The sequence below is a fragment of the Salmo trutta genome, chromosome 34 (genome assembly GCF_901001165.1).
Source record: "Salmo trutta chromosome 34, fSalTru1.1, whole genome shotgun sequence".
NCBI lineage: Eukaryota > Metazoa > Chordata > Actinopteri > Salmoniformes > Salmonidae > Salmo > Salmo trutta.
Window position 1 is genome coordinate 16,780,025 of NC_042990.1, and position 18,803 is coordinate 16,798,827.

General features: G+C 40.5%; 1 protein-coding gene across 1 annotated transcript; it reads right to left on the bottom strand.

Annotated features, from left to right (window-relative positions):
- Positions 1 to 531: 531 nt before the first annotated feature.
- LOC115173707 (type-4 ice-structuring protein-like) lies at positions 532 to 4,438 on the bottom strand. Its single transcript, XM_029732035.1, has 4 exons — positions 4,345 to 4,438; positions 2,782 to 2,848; positions 1,729 to 1,840; positions 532 to 1,474 (listed from the first exon to the last, which is right to left on the bottom strand). The coding sequence occupies exons 2-4, from the start codon at positions 2,828 to 2,830 to the stop codon at positions 1,273 to 1,275; spliced, it is 363 nt and encodes a 120-aa protein (XP_029587895.1). The 5' UTR covers positions 2,831 to 2,848; positions 4,345 to 4,438; the 3' UTR covers positions 532 to 1,272.
- Positions 4,439 to 18,803: the final 14,365 nt, after the last annotated feature.

The window sequence follows — 18,803 nt, forward strand, 5'->3', positions numbered from 1 at the left end:
CTGCCGTCCTGTACTGTTGCTCCACCTCTGGATTACTGAACTCTGCCTGTCAATGACCCTGAGTCTGCCTGCCGTCCTGTACTGTTGTTCCACCTCTGGATTACTGAACTCTGCCTGTCCCTGACCCTGAGTCTGCCTGCCGTCCTGTACCGTTGCTCCACCTCTGGATTACTGAACTCTGCCTGTCCCTGACCCTGAGTCTGCCTGCCGTCCTGTACCGTTGCTCCACCTCTGGATTACTGAACTCTGCCTGTCCCTGACCCTGAGTCTGCCTGCCGTCCTGTACCGTTGCTCCACCTCTGGATTACTGAACTCTGCCTGTCCCTGACCCTGAGCCTGCCTGCCGTCCTGTACCTTTGCTTTACCCTGGATCTTCGACCCCTGCCTGCCTTGACCTGTCTTTGCCTGCCCCTGTTGCAACAATAAACATTGTTACCTCGACAGTCTGCACCTGGGTCTTACCTTGATTCCTGATATGTATATGCTGTATACGCTGTATACCATATATGCTGTATACCATGTAGCGACAACCCGGTTCTCCACTGTTTTTATTTCAAAACGGTAAAAACGATATGTATGAAAATACCCGCAGATGAAAGGTGACATTTTGTACTGTCACCTCATATGAAACATTTGCTCTAAAATACAAAATGCTGGAGAAGAGCCAAAAGTACACATTTTTGTTTCACTGTCCAAATAAATACGGAGGGGAGTGTGTTGATGTTTTAATTGAGGGAATGGGTTGGTAGTGTATGACCTATGATGGAGTAAAATGGGTTATTGAAACTAGAATTCCTAAATTGAGGAATTAAACAGATTTTCAATAATCGTACACCAAACAAATATGTGAAATGATGTATGACTGGAAACTAATTTCAGTGAAAATGAATAGACTACAAATTACAATAGAGACCACAGAACCAGTTTCCAAGTTTGAATGTTGTTCTGTTACTACTGTCTGTCTTTGCATGTCAACAACATTCGTCTTGGCACAAATACAGAAGACTTTCTAGGGAGTTTATCCTAGCCACCGTGCTTCTACACCTGCATTGCTTGCTGTTTGGGGTTTTAGGCTGGGTTTCTGTACAGCACTTTGTGACATCAGCTGATGTAAGAAGGGCTTTATAAATAAATTTGATTGATTGATTGACTTAAGCAGAGGGTTGAAAGCTTGTCTGGTTCCAACTCTTGGTGGGTTGGTTTTGGCTGATTGTAAGCCCATGGAGCTGTTGATTCGGTCCGAGGTGATAAGGTTATTGAAAAATAACTGCTTTATTGGCCGAGGGACTTGGTCTGGTCCATCAGTTTGCGGAAGAGGTCTTCCATCTGAGCCTGGAAGTTGTCAACCAGAGGCTTAAGCTGGGCCTGCATGTTCTCAGCCAGGGGCTTCAGCTGGGCCTGCATATTTTCTGCCAGGGGTGCCAGCTGGGCCTGGATCTGCTGCAGCTGGGCCTTTCCATCCTCTACGAAGGTCCTGTTTGGAAGGAAGCTGGTGGTTAGTGGTTGGAATATTGACAAAGGGACTGCCAAAAATATTATTTGAAAATAAGATCGAAACACATTGCCTGTTAAAGCTTTTGCAGGTCATTAGCATTTTTTTTAATCTAATTTTGCGAAGCATCCATTCTTTAGCATTATTTTTGACTGCTGTTTATTGTAAATTATGCAAAAGAATGAAGATGTGTTCTGTTTTTTTTCACAGTTAATAGTTAAAAAAATGTCACTCACTCTGACTGGATCTTCTGCACTAGCTCCTGAGTGGTGGAGGTCAGCTGAGCTGACAGGTCCTGGAAATACTGTGCCAGCTTCTCAACCTCGGGGGACTGTGCTGCTTGGCTTCCTATGGGTAGCCAGAGGATAACTTCATTAACATATTCCAACATTGTACTCAAACCATTTATGCCCATACAGCATACAACAGCACATACAAGACCCTCTCTACATACAGTCATTTAAAATACATGAGTTATAAATAAATCCACCAACTCTGCAATGTAAGATTCCTATATGTTGCATATCTCTCAGTATTGTTGTATTATACACTGATTATACCAAACATTAAGAACACGTTTTGCCCTCAGAACAGCCCAAATTTATTGGGCATGTGTCGAAGTACAAAGTGTCGAAAGCATTCCACAGGGATGCTGGCCCATGTTGACTCCAATGCTTCCCACAGTTGTGTCAAGTTGGCAGGATTTTCTTTGGGTGGTGGACCATTCTTGATACACACGGGAAACTGTTGAGCGTGAAAACCCAGCAGCATTGCAGTATTTGACACAAACCGGTGCTCCTGGCACCTTCTACCATATCCCGTTCAAATGGACTTAAATATGTTCACCCTCTGAATGGCACACATACACAATCCATGTCTTAATTGTCTCAAGGTTTAAACATCCTTATTTAACCTGTCTCCTCCCCTTCATCTACACTGATTGAAGTGGATTTAACAAGTGACATCAAAAAGGGATCATAGCTTTTGCCTGGATTCACCTAGTCAGTCTATGTAAGGGAAAGAGCAGGTGTTCTTAATGTTTTGTACACTCAGTGTATCGTGCACATATATGAAATATAGTTATAGAACCACATAATCTCCATACATAATGCAATCTATGAGACTGTGTGTGTGTGTGTGTGTGTGTGTGTGTGTGTGTGTGTGTGTGTGTGTGTGTGTGTGTGTACGTGTTTTTGTTTCAGCTATGATTGTGTATTTAATTCTGAGTGCTATCACGGGAGAAACTAACAACAGAGTGTTCCTTTCACTTATGAAGATGTTTCACTTACCGTGTGCTAGAGCGAGCACGACAACTAGGGCGGCAAGGGAGAACTTCATGGCTGCTGAGTATGGCACCTGAGGAGAGAAGAAAGTGCTAGGATTAGCTTGACCCCATGGGTCTGTGGAGGCATGGTTTGATCACCGGATGGCTGTGGTGTAAAGTAACTAAGTAAAAATAATTTTAAGTACTACTAAGTCGTTTTTTGGTGGTATGTTTACATTACTTTACTATTCATATTTTTGACAACTTGTACTTTTACTTCACCACATTCTTAAAGAAAATATGTACTTTTTAATCCCATACATTTCCCCTGACACATAAAAGTACTTGTTACATTTCAAATGCTCAGGCTGGAGAGAAATATGGTCCAATTCACACACAACGCATTGTCATCACTACTGCCTCTGATCTGGTGGACTCACTAAACACAAATACTGTGTTTGTAAATTATGTCTGAGTGTTGGAGTTTGCCCCTGGCTATCCATATATTTAAAACACAAGAACATCGTGCTGTCTGGTTTGTGTAATATAAGGAATTTGATGTAGACACATAGTATTTACTTTTTATATTTTTACTCAAGTATGACAATTGATTACTTTTTCCACCACTGTACTTTAGTACATTTACTCAAGTAGTATTTTACTGTGGGACATTCACTTTTACTTGAGTCATTTTGTATTAAGGTATCTTTATTTTTACTCATGTTTGACAATTGAGTACTTTTCCCACCACTCCCGGGTGGTAGGATTGCCATCTCTAAAGCATTTTGTGGTTTCAAGGATTTTCTCTTGGTATAACAAATAAGGGCACTCAGTGGCAGGTTTGGGATCAGTTAAACTTAACTCAGTTAATTCAGGAAGATTTCAAATCATAATGAATTGGTTTAATAATAATGGAGTTGGTCAAATACATGGCTCCCGAGTGAAGCAGCGGTCTAAGGCACAGCATCTTAGTACTAGAGGCGTCACTACAGACCCTGGTTTGATTCCAGGCTGTATTACAACCGGCTGTGATTGGGAGTCCCATATGGCGGAGCACAATTTGTCCAGCATTGTTAGTGTTTGGCTGGGGTAGGCCGTCATTGTAAATAAGAATTTGTTCTTAATTGACTTACCTAGTTAAATAAAGGTTCAAATAAAGACAAAAATACCCGTACCCCCGACTCCCTAGTAAATTGCAACTTCTGCCTGTCTGAGCAAATTTGTAATGGAATAAAACATGGACTCTGTTTCATTTCCATTTTTATTTGCCTTTCTGAATTCACTGAGAAGAATAATCTTGATTCATATTGACAGTTTACCTCTTAAAACACAGGAATAAAACATCTATCAAGCACTTTAAAGATCACTTTCTAAACTACTGCTGATAACAACACTGTTTAAATGAGCATCTTACAATCTGGTTGGGAAGAAATGTCCCTCTTCATTTGAATGCCAATCAGTTATTATGTTTTTACAGATACCCCACTTACAGATACCCCACATAAAAAACTACATATTGCAAGAAAATCTAATATTTTACTATATCAAACATGAGTTCCTTGGCAGAGAAAGAGAGAGGACCACTCACCTGAATTGCAGGACAGTTTAGACCGGATGGTATCTTTCCTTGGGCCTCCCAAATGTCTTATAGTCCTTCAGGAACGATTGGGGCCACCCCAGACCAAGCCCCATGGCTGCGTAGGCTGAAGTACTGGACTATCATTGGATGTTTGTGCTAGCATGTGATTGCAGGGTGACCCTTGCTGCTCAGCTTGCCACTAGAGTGATCCACTCTAAAGTCCAAGAGTCCCCCTCTTGCGTAGGAGTGCTGATTGCTCAAACGCAGTAGGCGTCTTATCAAAGCATCTGATTAAAGAAAACATACCCAGGACATTTCCTCACGAGAAATAACACAAAACAGAGAGAATGACAACCAAGTTGTTCGAACACAACAAGAATTGTGATGGTATAGAAACATGGCAGCCACAACACAGTCTAGATGGGTCAGCCTGAATATGACTCAGTTAAGCTGTTTCTGACTGTCTGTGTGAATCCCATGTTAGCTGTTTATGTTTTCTGTTCTATGTCATGTGTGTGTACTGCTTTAAACCAGATCATCTACGAATATACAGATTAACTTTCCCAATTTTTCCATATTGAATAGATAAAAGTAAATCGATTTAAATATATTGGTAATAAAGATACATTTGTAATAGTAAAATGACAGTAAAAGTAATATGCTGTAAAAGAAAATTACTAAAATTACTTATCTTTGAAGTTCCAAGCCATGGAATATATTAGTCTCCATGAAATAAAATTGTGTGACTTATGAGATATAGAAAGTTTGTTATGTTCCATTGAATATGAAACTGGTCCAACGCCGCATCTCCCTCTCTCCACACGGCGTTGGCCCACTCCAGGGCTTTCCCGGTGAGGCACGAGACGAGGGCGGATACCCTCTCACGGCCGGAAGGAGCCGGGTGGACGGTGGCCAGGTATAAGTCCAGCTGCAAGAGGAACCCCTGGCAGTTCGCAGCCGTCCCATCCTATACCTGGGGAAGGGAGAGACGAATCCCACTGGGACCAGGAGAAGGAGGGGCGAGTAGTGGAGACCCCGGCTGTGCTGGTGGAGGCGCTGGGAGAACTCCCTATCTCTCCCAGCGGTCCATTGTCTGGACAACGCAGTCCATGGCGGTGCCAAGATGGTGCGTGCTCCCGGACGTGCTCCTCCACCCCTATACCTGGGGTACCTGCTCCTGCTGACTCCATAAGTTTGGTCTGGTATTCTGTAAGGGGTGCGTACTGGCGGCAGAGAAGTCAGGCGCAGGAGAGCAAAAATTGTGTTTCCAACGGCGCAGTTTAATAATAAAAACCACAGGAAAACAGAACAATCAATAAATGGGTACAAAACCCAACGCACACCAGACATAAAGTGCACAAGCACTTAAAATAAACAATACCGGACAAGGACATGGGGGGAACAGAGGGTTAAATACACAACATGTAATTGATGGAATTGAAACCAGGTGTGTGGGAAGACAAAACAAAACAAATGGAAAATGAAAGGTGGATCGGCGATGGCTAGAAGACCGGTGACGTCGACCGCCGAACATTGCCCGAACTAGGAGAGGGACCGACTTCGGAGGAAGTCGTGACAGTAATAATTGGTTACAAATGTTGAGTATTACACCATCAGGAATTTCAAACTAAAGCTACATGTAGTTTTTATGCTATATACAGTTGAAGTCGGAAGTTTACATACACTTAGGTTGGAGTCATTAAAACTCGTTTTTCAACCACTCAACAAATGTCTTGTTAACAAACTATAATTTTGGCAAGTCAGTTAGAACATCTACTTTGTGCATGTCACAAGTCATTTTTCCAACAATTGTTTACAGACAGATCATTTCACGTATAATTCACTGTATCACAATTCCAGTTGGTCAGATGTTTACATACACTAAGTTGACTGTGCCTTTAAACAGCTTGGAAAATTCCAGAAAATGATGTCAAGGGTTTAGAAGCTTCTGATAGGCTAATTGACATAATTTGAGTCAATTGGAGGTGTACCTGTGGATGTATTTCAAGGCCTACCTTCAAACTCAGTGCCTCTTTGCTTGACATCATGGGAAAACCAAAAGAAATTAGTCAAGACCTAGTCAAGAAAAAATGGTAGACCTCCACAAGTCTGGTTCATCCAGCAATTTCCAAACGCCTGAAGGTACCATGTTCATCTGTACAAACAATAGTACGCAAGTATAAACACCATGGGACCACGCAGCTGTCATACCACTCAGGAAGGAGACGCATTCTGTCTCCTAGAGATGAACGTACTTTGGTGTGAAAAGTGCAAATCAATCCCAGAACAACAGCAAAGGACCTTGTGAAGATGCTGGAGGAAACCGGTACAAAAGTATCTATATCCACAGTAAAACGAGTCCTATATCGACATAACCTGAAAGGCCGCTCAGCAAGGAACAAGCCACTGCTCCAAAACCGCCATAAAAAAGCCAGACTACAGTTCGCAACTGCACATGGGGACAAAGATCATACTTTTTGGAGAAATGTTCTCTGGTCTGATGAAACAAAAATAGAACTGTTTGGCCATAATGACCATCATTATGTTTGGAGGAAAAAGGGGGAGCCTTGCAAGCCGAAGAACACCATCCCAACCGTGAAGCACGTTTGTGGCAGCATCATGTTGTGGGGGTGTTTTGCTGCAGGAGGGACTGGTGCTCTTCACAAAATAGATGGCATCATGAGGCAGGACAATTATGTGGATATATTGAAGCAACATCTCAAGACATCAGTCAGGAAGTTAAAGCTTGGTTACAAATGGGTCTTCCAAATGGACAATGACCCCAAGCATTCTTCCAAAGTTGTGGCAAAATGGCTTAAGGACAACAAAGGCAAGTTTTGGAGTGGCCCTGACCTCCATTCTATAGATAATTTGTGGGCAGAACTGAAAAGTGTGTGCAAGCAAGGAGGTCTACAAACCTGACTCGGTTACACCAGCTCTGTCAGGAGGAATGGGCCAAAATTCACCCAAATTATTGTGGGAAGCTTGTGGAAGGCTACCCGAAACGTTTGACCCAAGTTAAACAATTTCAAGGCAATGCTACCAAATACTAATTGAGTTTATGTAAACTTCTGACCCACTGGGAATGTGATGAAAGAAATAAAAGCTGAAATAAATTATTCTCTCTACTATTATTCTGACATTTCACATTCTTAAAATAAAGTGGTGATCCTAACTGACCTAAGACAGAGTATTGGTACTAGGATTAAATGTCAGGAATTGTGAAAAACTGAGTTTGTATTTGGCTAAGGTGTATGTAAACTTCCGACTTCAACTGTATATACACTACCATTCAAAAGTTTTGGGTCACTTAGAAATGTCTTTGTTTTTGAAGGAAATGCCATTTTTTTTGTCAATGAAAATAACATCAAATTGATTAGAAATACAGTGTAGACATTGTTAATGTTGTAAATGACTATTGTACGGCTGATTTTTAATGGAATATCTACATAGGCGTACAGAGGTCCATTATCAGCAACCATCACTCCTGTGTTCCAATGACAAGTTGTGTTAGCTAATCCAAGTTTATCATTTTAAAAGGCTAATTGATCGTTAGAAAACCCTTTTGCAATTATGTTAGCACAGCTGAAAACTGTTGTCCTATTAAAACAGCAATAAAACTGGCCTTCTTTAGACTAGTTGATTATCGAGAGCATCAGCATTTGTGGGTTCGATTACAGGCTCAAAATGGCCAGAAACAAAGGACTTTCTTCTGACACTCGTCAGTCTATTGTTGTTCTGAGATATGAAGTCTATTCCGGCGAGAAATTGTCAAGAAACTGAAGATCTCGTATAACGCTGTGTACTACTTCTCCCTTCACAGAACAGCGCAAACTGGTTCTAACAGAATAGAAAGAGGAGTGGGAGGCTCAGGTGCACAACTGAGCAAGAGGACAAGTACATTAGTTTGAGAAACAGACGCCTCACAAGAACTCAACTGGCAGCTTCATTAAATAGTACCCCGCAAAACACCAGTCTCAACGTCAATAGTGAAGAGGCAACTCCGGGATGCTGGCATTCTAGGCAGAGCTCCTCTGTCCATTGTCTGTGTTCTTTTGCCCATCTTAATTTTTTTCTTTTTATTGGCCAGTCAGAGATATGGCTTTTTCTTTGCAACTCTGCATAGAAGGCCAGCATCCCGGAGTTGCCTCTTCACTGTTGATGTTGAAACCGGTGTTTTGCGGGTACTATTTAATGAAGCTGCCATATGTGTTATTTCATAGTTTTGATGTCTTCACTATTATTCTACAATTTAGAAAATAGTAAAAATAAAGAAAAACCCTGGAATGAGTAGATGTCCAAACTTTTGACTGGTACTGTATTTATATATATGTCTGTCTGTCTGTCTTTGTGTGTATAACTATACATTTTATATTAGTTTATACTGTTATGGTCTTTTATTCATAAATGTTGCCGTTGGTAATATTAGGTCAGAATTCTTTAGTTATTAAGGGTGAAATTTCTCCACAAACATTTCTATGTGACGTTTGCATTGAACCTGGGGCCATTTATTTCCAGTGTCTTAGAGAAGGAGTGCTGATTTACCTTGGGTTAATCACAGACTGTGTTGATTCATACCATGCCCTTGAGCTCTTGTACTTTCCTTTCAGAAAAATATGCAGAAGCTAGGCCTAAGTGTTCACTATTACGGCTTTGAATGCAAAGGGCACTCAATATACTCTGTTATTTGCAGTGGTGACCCATCATTCAGGGCAGGTCGGGCAGAGCCCCACCTGTTTTGAGTCCCAAAAACATAATGAATGGTTCAAAAATATATGAATTTGTGAAAAAAAATACATATATACAGTATATATATTTTTTATTTTATTTTTGGTTGCCTGTTTTGCATGTTATTTTGGCATTAATACGTGCCACATATCAGTTTGCAAACAATGTAAAAAAAACAACAACTAATCTTTGAGTTAATAAAGCCACATACTAATATTGAGTAAGGCAACTCCAAAATGCAGGCGTTTCAGCCTACTTCAGTGCTTTCTGCGGTGGTGGGGCAGCCAAAGGAAAATACGGAGCGTAGGGGCTGGTAAAGTTCCCTAGTTGCGCCGTGATTGCCTTAATGTTCTGTCAGTCATGGGAACACTACGTCACTAAAAACTCTACGGGGAGTGCTCGAAAATTCAAGCCCCTTGGGTGCTGCCATACAGTTACATTAGAAGTGCCCATCCAAGAAGGCTCAAGGTCATTGGCCAGAGATAAAATGACGTCAAATCACGTTATATATACCGTAGCTTTGATTGGACTGATCATGTCAACATCATACTTTCAAAATCTTAGCTAGCAAGCTAGACAAGCAGTCATCATCATGAATCAAGTCGACTGGCAAATCCTTTTCAATCCTTGTCATATGAAGAGAAATTATAGATAAAATGTATCGGTGCTCATCGGCCATTGGACATAAATATTACACAACAAGATGGAAATTGCAAATTCAACAATAAGTGGTTTGGAAAGAATCAGTGGCTAACTGCAAGTGTTGCAAAGCAATCATTAGCCTGCTTTTTCAGGGTGTGTGGTCCAAGTCTGGGTTTAAGGGTCTCTTTACCAAGCTAAAAAGAATAAACATTCAACACCACGGGGAAGTAAAGGTTGTATACATTGGCCATGCTGTCAATCCAGCATGACTTTTGCGGCGTTCAAAACAACTGGAAACTTGGTACTGGGAAATCTCAGACTTCAGTGAGTTCAAGACAACTGGGAACTTTGAAAAAACTAGTTCCAATTGGGAAAATACGTATTGAACGGTCATCCAACTCGGAATTCCAAGTCAGGAACTCTGGCCTCTTTCTTGAGCTCCAACCTGAAGATTACTGATGTCATGATTCAACCTTGTTTTTTTCAGAGTTTGGAGTTGTCTTGAATGCACCTTAAATCCAGAGAATGCCAGACTTTGATGGCAATGTTTGATGATAAAATTTGCCCACAAGAAGGACCGCCGCGCCAGCTTCCTGTTCAAATGAGCACCGCACAACAAGTTGAGTCCAAAAATGTATTGTATGCTGCTGCATATATGATGTAATATGCCAGGGAGATATGTATACTGAAGCTAAGAAAGTAATACTAAGTGTATGTTATGTAATAAGCTGTTAGTAGTCCATGTGCCTCAACCTAATAAGTTGGTTTCTTTCCCCCTCATAACTTAGCCTACTTAGCCTGTTTTAGAGAAATGTAATCATCGAATATTGTAAGAGCTTTCATTGTCTGCATATACGCCCCCTTTATTTATCCGACGGTTCTAACTTGGTGTACAGGGAGAATACTATAAGAATGGCCCATGTTCTGAATTCTGTCACTGTACATTTCAAAAGTGCTGAACAAATTGACTACGTCCTTCCTCGCTCGCTCATAAATGTCTTAATTGAAATTACGGATTGCCTCTGATCCGCTCATCGTCCCCTTATGCCATAGTTTGTACATGTCAATTGTCAGTAGAAACCACATTTGTTTAAGCAAGTCAGCCATATCAGCTATGTTTTTTTGAAAGGCAGTAAATGAGGCTGAATGAACTGTTTTGCTGCCAGACAAAGCTCTGCTGATCGCCAGGTGTAGCAGTGGTAAGGATTCACTCCATGGTGCTGAAAAGAAAGCTCTGCTGTTGGGACAGCTTTATGTAGGCCCTAACAGTTTGTGGACACTGTATGTCACCGTTATAGTGTAATTCATGTATTGGTTAGCGTTGTGTTGTGTAGGGGCTTTGCTGGCATGCATCTAAAAAAATGTGTTTGCCCCACCAAGATTTACATGCTAAAATCGCCACTGATTATTTGGTGAAGATGCAAGTCCAGGATGACAAACAGAAACAGGGGGAAATGCAGAGGATGTAGTGACAATGTAGTAAAGCTTGCGATCTTGGGATCTGTTGTGATATTATGTCAAATACTTAAGAGATTTTGGTTGCTGTGGCAGCTAGTAACAACATTGAAATTGTCTACGGAGCTAAAAAGGTATTTGAAAGGGCAATGTAGAATGAATCTAAAAAGTATTATTTTACTGTGTGGACCCCATCCTGACAATGCTATGAAAGCTCTCTATGGACTAGCTAAGTGTATCATCACCAGAAAAGAGTCATGTAACCTCATTTGATCTGAGCAGGATTCTTGCTATGACAACGCGTTTGGTCAAAGGTCAGCCTTCTTCCTAATCTATTAGGTTATAGATACAGGTAACTGCCAAAATAAAGGAAACACCAACATAAAGCGTGTTAATAGGGCATTGGGCCATCACGAGCCAGAACAGCTTCAATGCACCTTGGCATAGATTTAAGAAGTATCTGGAACTCTATTGGAGGGATGCGACACCATTCTTCCACTAGAAATTCAATCATTTGTGTTTTGTTGATGGTGGTGGAAAACGCTGCCTCAGGCGCCACTCCAGAATCTCACATAAATGTTCAATTTGGTTGAGACCTAGTGACTGAGACGGTCATGGCATATGGTTTACATCGTTTTCATCAAACCATTCAGTGATCACTCGTGCCCTGTGGATGGGGCATTGTTGTTCTATTGGGGATAGACAAGACAGGGTAGGCAAAATAATAGCCAAAATAATGGCCTGCCCAGCACTTTTATACATGACCCTAAGCATGATGGGATGTTAATTGCTTAATTAACTCAGAAACCACACTTTTGTGGAAGCACCTACTTTCAATATACTTTGTATCCATCAATTACTCAAGTGTTTCCATTATTTTTGCAATTACCTTTATATCGCCAACATGGAGCTGATATGGGCTGATATGCTAGATACCTCATCTGTATTCTGAATGTGTTTTAAATAGACATGCTATGATCTGCTTCTGAAATTGTACAGAATCTTCAGGAACGTCAAAGGCACAATCCAGAGATTTTTCTTGATCCTCCAATTAATGATATATACCCACCGATTATTGAAGAAAATAACTTGAGATTCTTACAACCGTCTTTCCCCATCATAACCCAAAATGTAAGCTTGCTTTGCTCAATTGTTTGTAAATAACATTGATGTTAACAAAAATGTCCAGCTTCAAAATATGTTAAACATACAGTCTGGGATTGAATTTTTTTTCTTTTAAATATATGATATAGATTTTGGAAGAATATACACTATATATACAAAAGTATGTGGACATCCCTTCAAATGAGTGGTTTGGGATATTTCAGCTACACCTGTTGCTGACATGTTTATAAAATCGAGCACACACCAGTCCATTCTCCATAGACAAACATTGGCAGTAGAATGGCCTTACTAAAGAGCTTAGTGACTCTTAACGTGGCACCGTTATAGGATGCAACCTTTCTAAAACAATTCAGTTCATCAAATTTCTGCCCTGCTACAGCTGCCCCTGTCAACAGTAAATGCTGTTATTGTGAAGTGGAAATGTCTAGGAGTAACAACTGCTCAGCCGCGAAGTGGTACAGTGGGGGAAAAAAGTATTTGATCCCCTGCTGATTTTGTACGTTTGCCCACTGACAAAGAAATGATCAGTCTATAATTTTAATGGTAGGTTTATTTGAACAGTGAGAGACAGAATAACAACAAAATAATCCAGAAAAACGCATGTCAAAAATGTTATAAATTGATTTGCATTTTAATGAGGGAAATAAGTATTTGACCCCCTCTCAATCAGAAAGATTTCTGGCTCCCAAGTGTCTTTTATACTTTTTTCCCTCACTGTAGGCCACAAGCTCACAGAACCGGACCGCTGAGTGTACCAGTCCCATATTGCTTCTCTTTGGACTAGCCAAGTGTATCATCACCAGAAGAGAGTCACATCATGTAACCGCGTTACCTCATTTGATCGGAACAGGATTCTTGCTATGCCAAAGTGTTTGGTCAAAGGTCAGCCTTTTTCCTAATCTACTAGGTTATAGATATACAGTGCCTTGCAAAATTATTCAGACCACTTGGATTTCTGAAAATTTGATTGTTTTACAAGGTGGGATTAAAATGGATTTAATTGTAATTTTTCTGTCAATAATCTACAAAAAAATACTCATGTCAAAGTGGTAGAAACATTTTTTTATTTTTTAACGATTAATACAAAACAAATAAATAAATAAAATATAGTCATTGCATAATAAGTATTCAGCTCCCTGATACCAGAAACATGTTAGAAAGACCTTTGGCAGCAATTACTGCTGTGAGTCTTTCTGAGTAAGTTTCTAGCAGCTTTACACAGCTGGATTGTACAATATTTGCCTACTATTCTTTTCAAAATTCTTCATGCTCTGTCAAGATGTTGGGGATCATGGCTAGACACCAATTTTCAAGTCTTGTCATAGTTTTTCAAGCAGATTTAAAACCTGTTTGGGCTAGGGGGCAGTATTGAGAATTTTGGAAAAAATATGTGCCCATTTTTAACTGCCTCCTACACCAACTCAGAAGCTAGAATATGCATATTATTGTTCAGGTTTGGATAGAAAACACTCTAAATTTTCTAAAACTGTTTGAATGGTGTCTGTGAGTATAACAGAACTCCTATGGCAGGCAAAAACCTGACAAGGTTTCATGCAGGAAGTACCCTGTCTGACAAGGAGTCGTGCATCTTGCATCTGTTTATTGAAAAGTAAGGATCTTAGCTGTAACGTGACAATTCCCAGGGCTCCGATAGGCTCTCAGAACCCGGGAAATACCTGAAGGTTGACGAGGCAGCCTCAGTCTGAAACACATTATCGCCTTTGGTAAGTGGCGGATCAGAGGACCTTTGAATGAGGCGCGTGCACGATTCGCTCCTGAGGAGAAATTTAATTCGGCTGTTTAGGCTCAATGCATATTCCCGGTCGGAATATTATCGCTTTTCTACGAGATAAATGGCATAAAAATTGGTTTTAAACAGCGGTTGACATGCTTCGAAGTACGGTAATGGAATATTTAGAATTTTTTTGTCACGCCAATGCGCCATGCGCGAGACCGTGATGTAGCATTCTGATAGTGTCTAGAACTCACGAACAAAACGTCGCTGTTTGGATATAACGATGGATTATTTGGGACCAAACCAACATTTGTTATTGAAGTAGAAGTCCTGGGAGTGCATTCGGACGAAGAACAAGCAAGGTAAGAACATTTTTCTTATAGGAAATGTGATTTTGGTGGAGGCTGACCTGGGTGGGTGTCTAAATAGCTAGCCCTGTGATGCCGGGCTATGTACTTAGATTATTGCAAAATGTGCTTCATCCGAAAAGCTATTTTAAAATCGGACATATCGAGTGCATAGAGGAGTAATGTATCTATAATTCTTTAAATAATTGTTATGCTTTTTGTGAACGTTTATCGTGAGTAATTTAGCAACTGTTAGTAAATTCCCCGGAAGTTTGCGGGGGTTATGCTTTTTCTGAACGTCACATGCTAATGTAAAAAGCTGTTTTTTGATATAAATATGAACTTGATTGAACAGACATGCATGTATTGTATAACACAATGTCCTAGGTGTGTCATCTGATGAAGATCATAAAAGGTTAGTGCTGCATTTAGCTGTGGTTTGGGTTTATGTGACATGATATGCTAGCTTGAAAAATGGGTGTCTGATTATTTCTGGCTGGGCACTCTGCTGACATAATCTAATGTTTTGCTTTCGTTGTAAAGCCTTTTTGAAATCGGACAGTGTGGTTAGATTAACGAGATTCTTGTCTTTAAATAGCTGTAAAATAGTCATATGTTTGAGAAATTGAAGTAATAGTATTTCTAACGATTCAAAAATCGCGCCACTGGATTTCAGATTTCAGAGTTCGTCCCACATGCGCCAGAGAGGTTTTAAGTCAAAACTGTAACTTGGCCATTCAGGAACATTCACTGTCTTCTGGGTAAGCAACTCCAGTGCAGCTTTGGCTTTGTGATGTAGGTTATTGTCCTGCTGAAATGTGAATTCCTCTCCCAGTGTCTGGTGTAAAGCAGACTGAATCAGGTTTTGTTCTAGGATTCTGCCTTTGCTTAGCCCTATCCAGTTTCTTTTTATCCTGAAAAACTCCCCATTATTTGTCTATGTCAAGCATACCCATACCATGATGCAGCCACCATCATACTTGAAAAAAATCAAATGTGATTTAAGTATTGACATGGACTCAGAACATCCAATTTCGCTGTTTCTCTATGAAATATATATATATATTTTTTTTTTGGGGGGGGGGGTGAAAGCCAGGACAAATAAAACAGAGAAAATATAAATATAAAACAGAATTTGAGAAAATAAATCACAGATTTTATAGGGACCCCCTTAGAGTTGTTAATTAACCATTATTTTACCAAGTACAGTATGTTGCCAGAAAACATAGTGCACTACGTTCTCTTCTACACTAAGGACCTGGGGAAGAGTTGCGGGGAAGAGATGCCCCCTGCAGAAGAGAATGTGCCTATTTGAAAGCTCGAAAAATTAGTAGCTCGCGACATTCTTAATTTTTTAAATGTATCTCTCATGCTAGAAATGTTTGGTGACCCCTGCTATATACTATAGTTTATTTAAGCAATAAGGCCCTAGGGGGTGTGTTATATTGCCAATATATTTATTCAAATGTGTCCTCTTATGTTTGTGTATTGTATTGAATTGTATTCTATTGTATGTTTGAGTGGGCTATGAATCCAGGAAGATTAGCCATGATGGACTAATGGATATATTAGTAAAATCAACCTAAATAAACTACAGACATTTAATCTTGAGTCTGAGGTGATACACAACACATAGTATAAACCCATTCACCAGGTCAATGCAACCCCAGAGCCTTATCATACTTTATAACCGTTATGTTAATCTAATCAGAACATATGTCACAGTATCTAACGAAGGTGGCGCCCCTCCTCGGTCGGGCGGCGCTCGGCGGTCGTCGTAGCTGGCCTATTAGCTGCCACCGATCGTTGTTTCTGTGTCTTTTGATTTTGTCTGTCTATCCCGCACCTGTTTTGTGTTTGTCATTAGTGGGGGGGTTATTTAGTGTGTATTTTCAGTTGGGGTTCTCGTGCGGGATTGTTTATTGTCCACTCAGGACAGTTGTGAAGTGTAAGCTGTTCTTTCGCTATTATTGTCCATTATATTGCCGGGCTGGGCCCCGTGCGTTTTTTTTCAGTGCGCTTATTTTGGGAATGTGTTTTCCCCTGGCGGACTTCGCCACGCGCCCTGTGCCCTACGGCTATTGCGTTTGCAATTATTATTATTAAAACACAGTTGCTCCGGCCCTCTGTCTCCTGCTCCTGATTCCACATCTCCACTGGTCCTAGACAGCCGTGACAACATAAGCCACCACTAGGTAATACATCAGGTGAGGAGAGTAGGGCCAATTGATATAGGCAGCAATGATGAGTATAATGCATTCTAGGAAATTTGGTAAAACTTTACTGTAGCCCCCCTTGTGTATGCATTCAAGCATACAACCGTTATAACCTCTACATTATAACCGCTACATAACCACTACATTATAACATCCATCATAGGAAGTCATAAACATTTATAACACTGCCGTAAGACATAATAAATGCACTTATAATGGGCTTATGTCAACACAGGCTACACAATAACAATAACAGTTCTGCTTTAACATGCTACTTAGGAGGCTACAATGCAATTCATAAAGCTTTGTGTCACATATCTCAAGGCACACTATAGTGAATGTCATAATCCCCATAATTCTCCTTTGTTGTTATAGCGAAACATTTCAACTCTATATCTGACATGGTACAGGGGTCTTCTTTTTTTATGAAGTCAACTGTGTCATTTGTCCTTATTGAGTGTACATTGCAGGCTTATGTAAAGTGTCACCAGTTTGGTGTGACATAACAGCTTATAAACCACATCACAAGAACAGGTTCAAATTACTTAGAAAAGTCCCTGACTGAGAGGATGTGGCAGGGGGCAGTTGAGTGGGGCTTTGGTTAGCATCTGCTGGCAGCAGCATGGGATGAACATTCGGGGGAACATTCTGTAGCTGCACAGTGCCCTCTACTGATGCATTGCAGGGCTGCCTGACAAAAGCCTGGCATGAGAGCCATACGAAACATACTTTACGTATTTCTGAGCACCTCCAAGACATATACCAACTACTGGTCTAGTTCCTTTAGACATGAACGAAAGTAGAGAGGTTTTTTGAGAGGTTGGTCAGGGAAGATTGGTGGGCGTAATACGGGACTGTTTAGTAATTTAAAAGGTGCGTGTTCGAATCGCATTGGGGACAACTGTAGTATTTTACCTAACCCTTCCCCTAACCCTTATACTAAACGTAAAACCATATACTGGAGTGGGCCGAATCAGAAGTGTTTCTTGCCGGTCTTAAACAAATGTACTTTGAAACAAAAGTATACACCTCACACACATGGTTATGGGCTTAACAAAAAAAAGACACATGTACCATGTCAGATATACAGTGAAAAGTATGACTTTTTGACCTTGACTTTTTTCCACATTTTGTTACGTTACAGCCTTATTCTAAAATTGATTTTTATTTTTTTATATTCATCATTCCACACACAATACCCAATAATAAAAACAGAAATACCTTTTTTAGATAAGTATTCAGACCCTTTGCTCTGAGACTCGAAATTGAGCTTAGGTGCATCCGGTTTCCATTGATCATCCTTGAGATGTTTCTACAACTTGATTGGAGTACACCTGTGGTAAAGTCAATTGATTGGACATGATTTGGAAGGTACACACCTGTCTATATAAGGTCCTACAGTTGACAGTGCATGTCAAAGCAAAAACCAAGCCATGAGGTCGAAGGAATTGTCCGTAGACAGAATTGTGTCGAGGCACAGATCTGAGGAAGGGTATCAGCATTGAAGGTCCCCAAGAGCACAGTGGCCTCCATCATTCTTAAATGGAAGAAGTTTGGAACAACCAAGTCTCTTGCTGGAGCTGGCTGCCCCCGGCCAAACTGAGCAATCGGGGGAGAAGGGCCTTGTCAGGGAGGTGACCAAGAACCCGATGGTCACTCTGACAGAGCTCCAGAGCTCCTCTGTGGAGATGGGAGAACCTTCCAGAAGGACAACCATCTCTGCAGCACTCCACCATTATGGCATTTATGGTAGTGGCCAGACGGAAGCCACTCCTCAGTAAAAGGCACATGACAGCCTGCTTGGAGTTTGCCAAAATGCACCTGAAGCAATCAACAAGTGCTCAGCATATGTGAGAACTCCTTCAAGACTGTTGGAAAAGCATTCTTCATGAAGCTGGTTGAGAGAATGCCAAGAGTGTGCAAAGCTGTCATCAAGGCAAAGGGTGGCTACTTTGAAGAATCTCAAATATAAATTATATTTTGTTTTTTTGTTTAACACTTTTTGGGTTGCTACAAGATTCCATGTGCGTTATTTCATAGTTTTGATGTCTTCACTATTACTCTACAATGTAGAAAATGAGTAGGTGTGTCCAGACTTTTGACTGGTACTGTATATTTATACTCCGGACTCTGATATTGCTTGTCCTAATATTTGTATATTTTTGAATTCCATTATTTTACTATAGATTTGTGTGTATTTTTGTGAATTGTTAGATATTA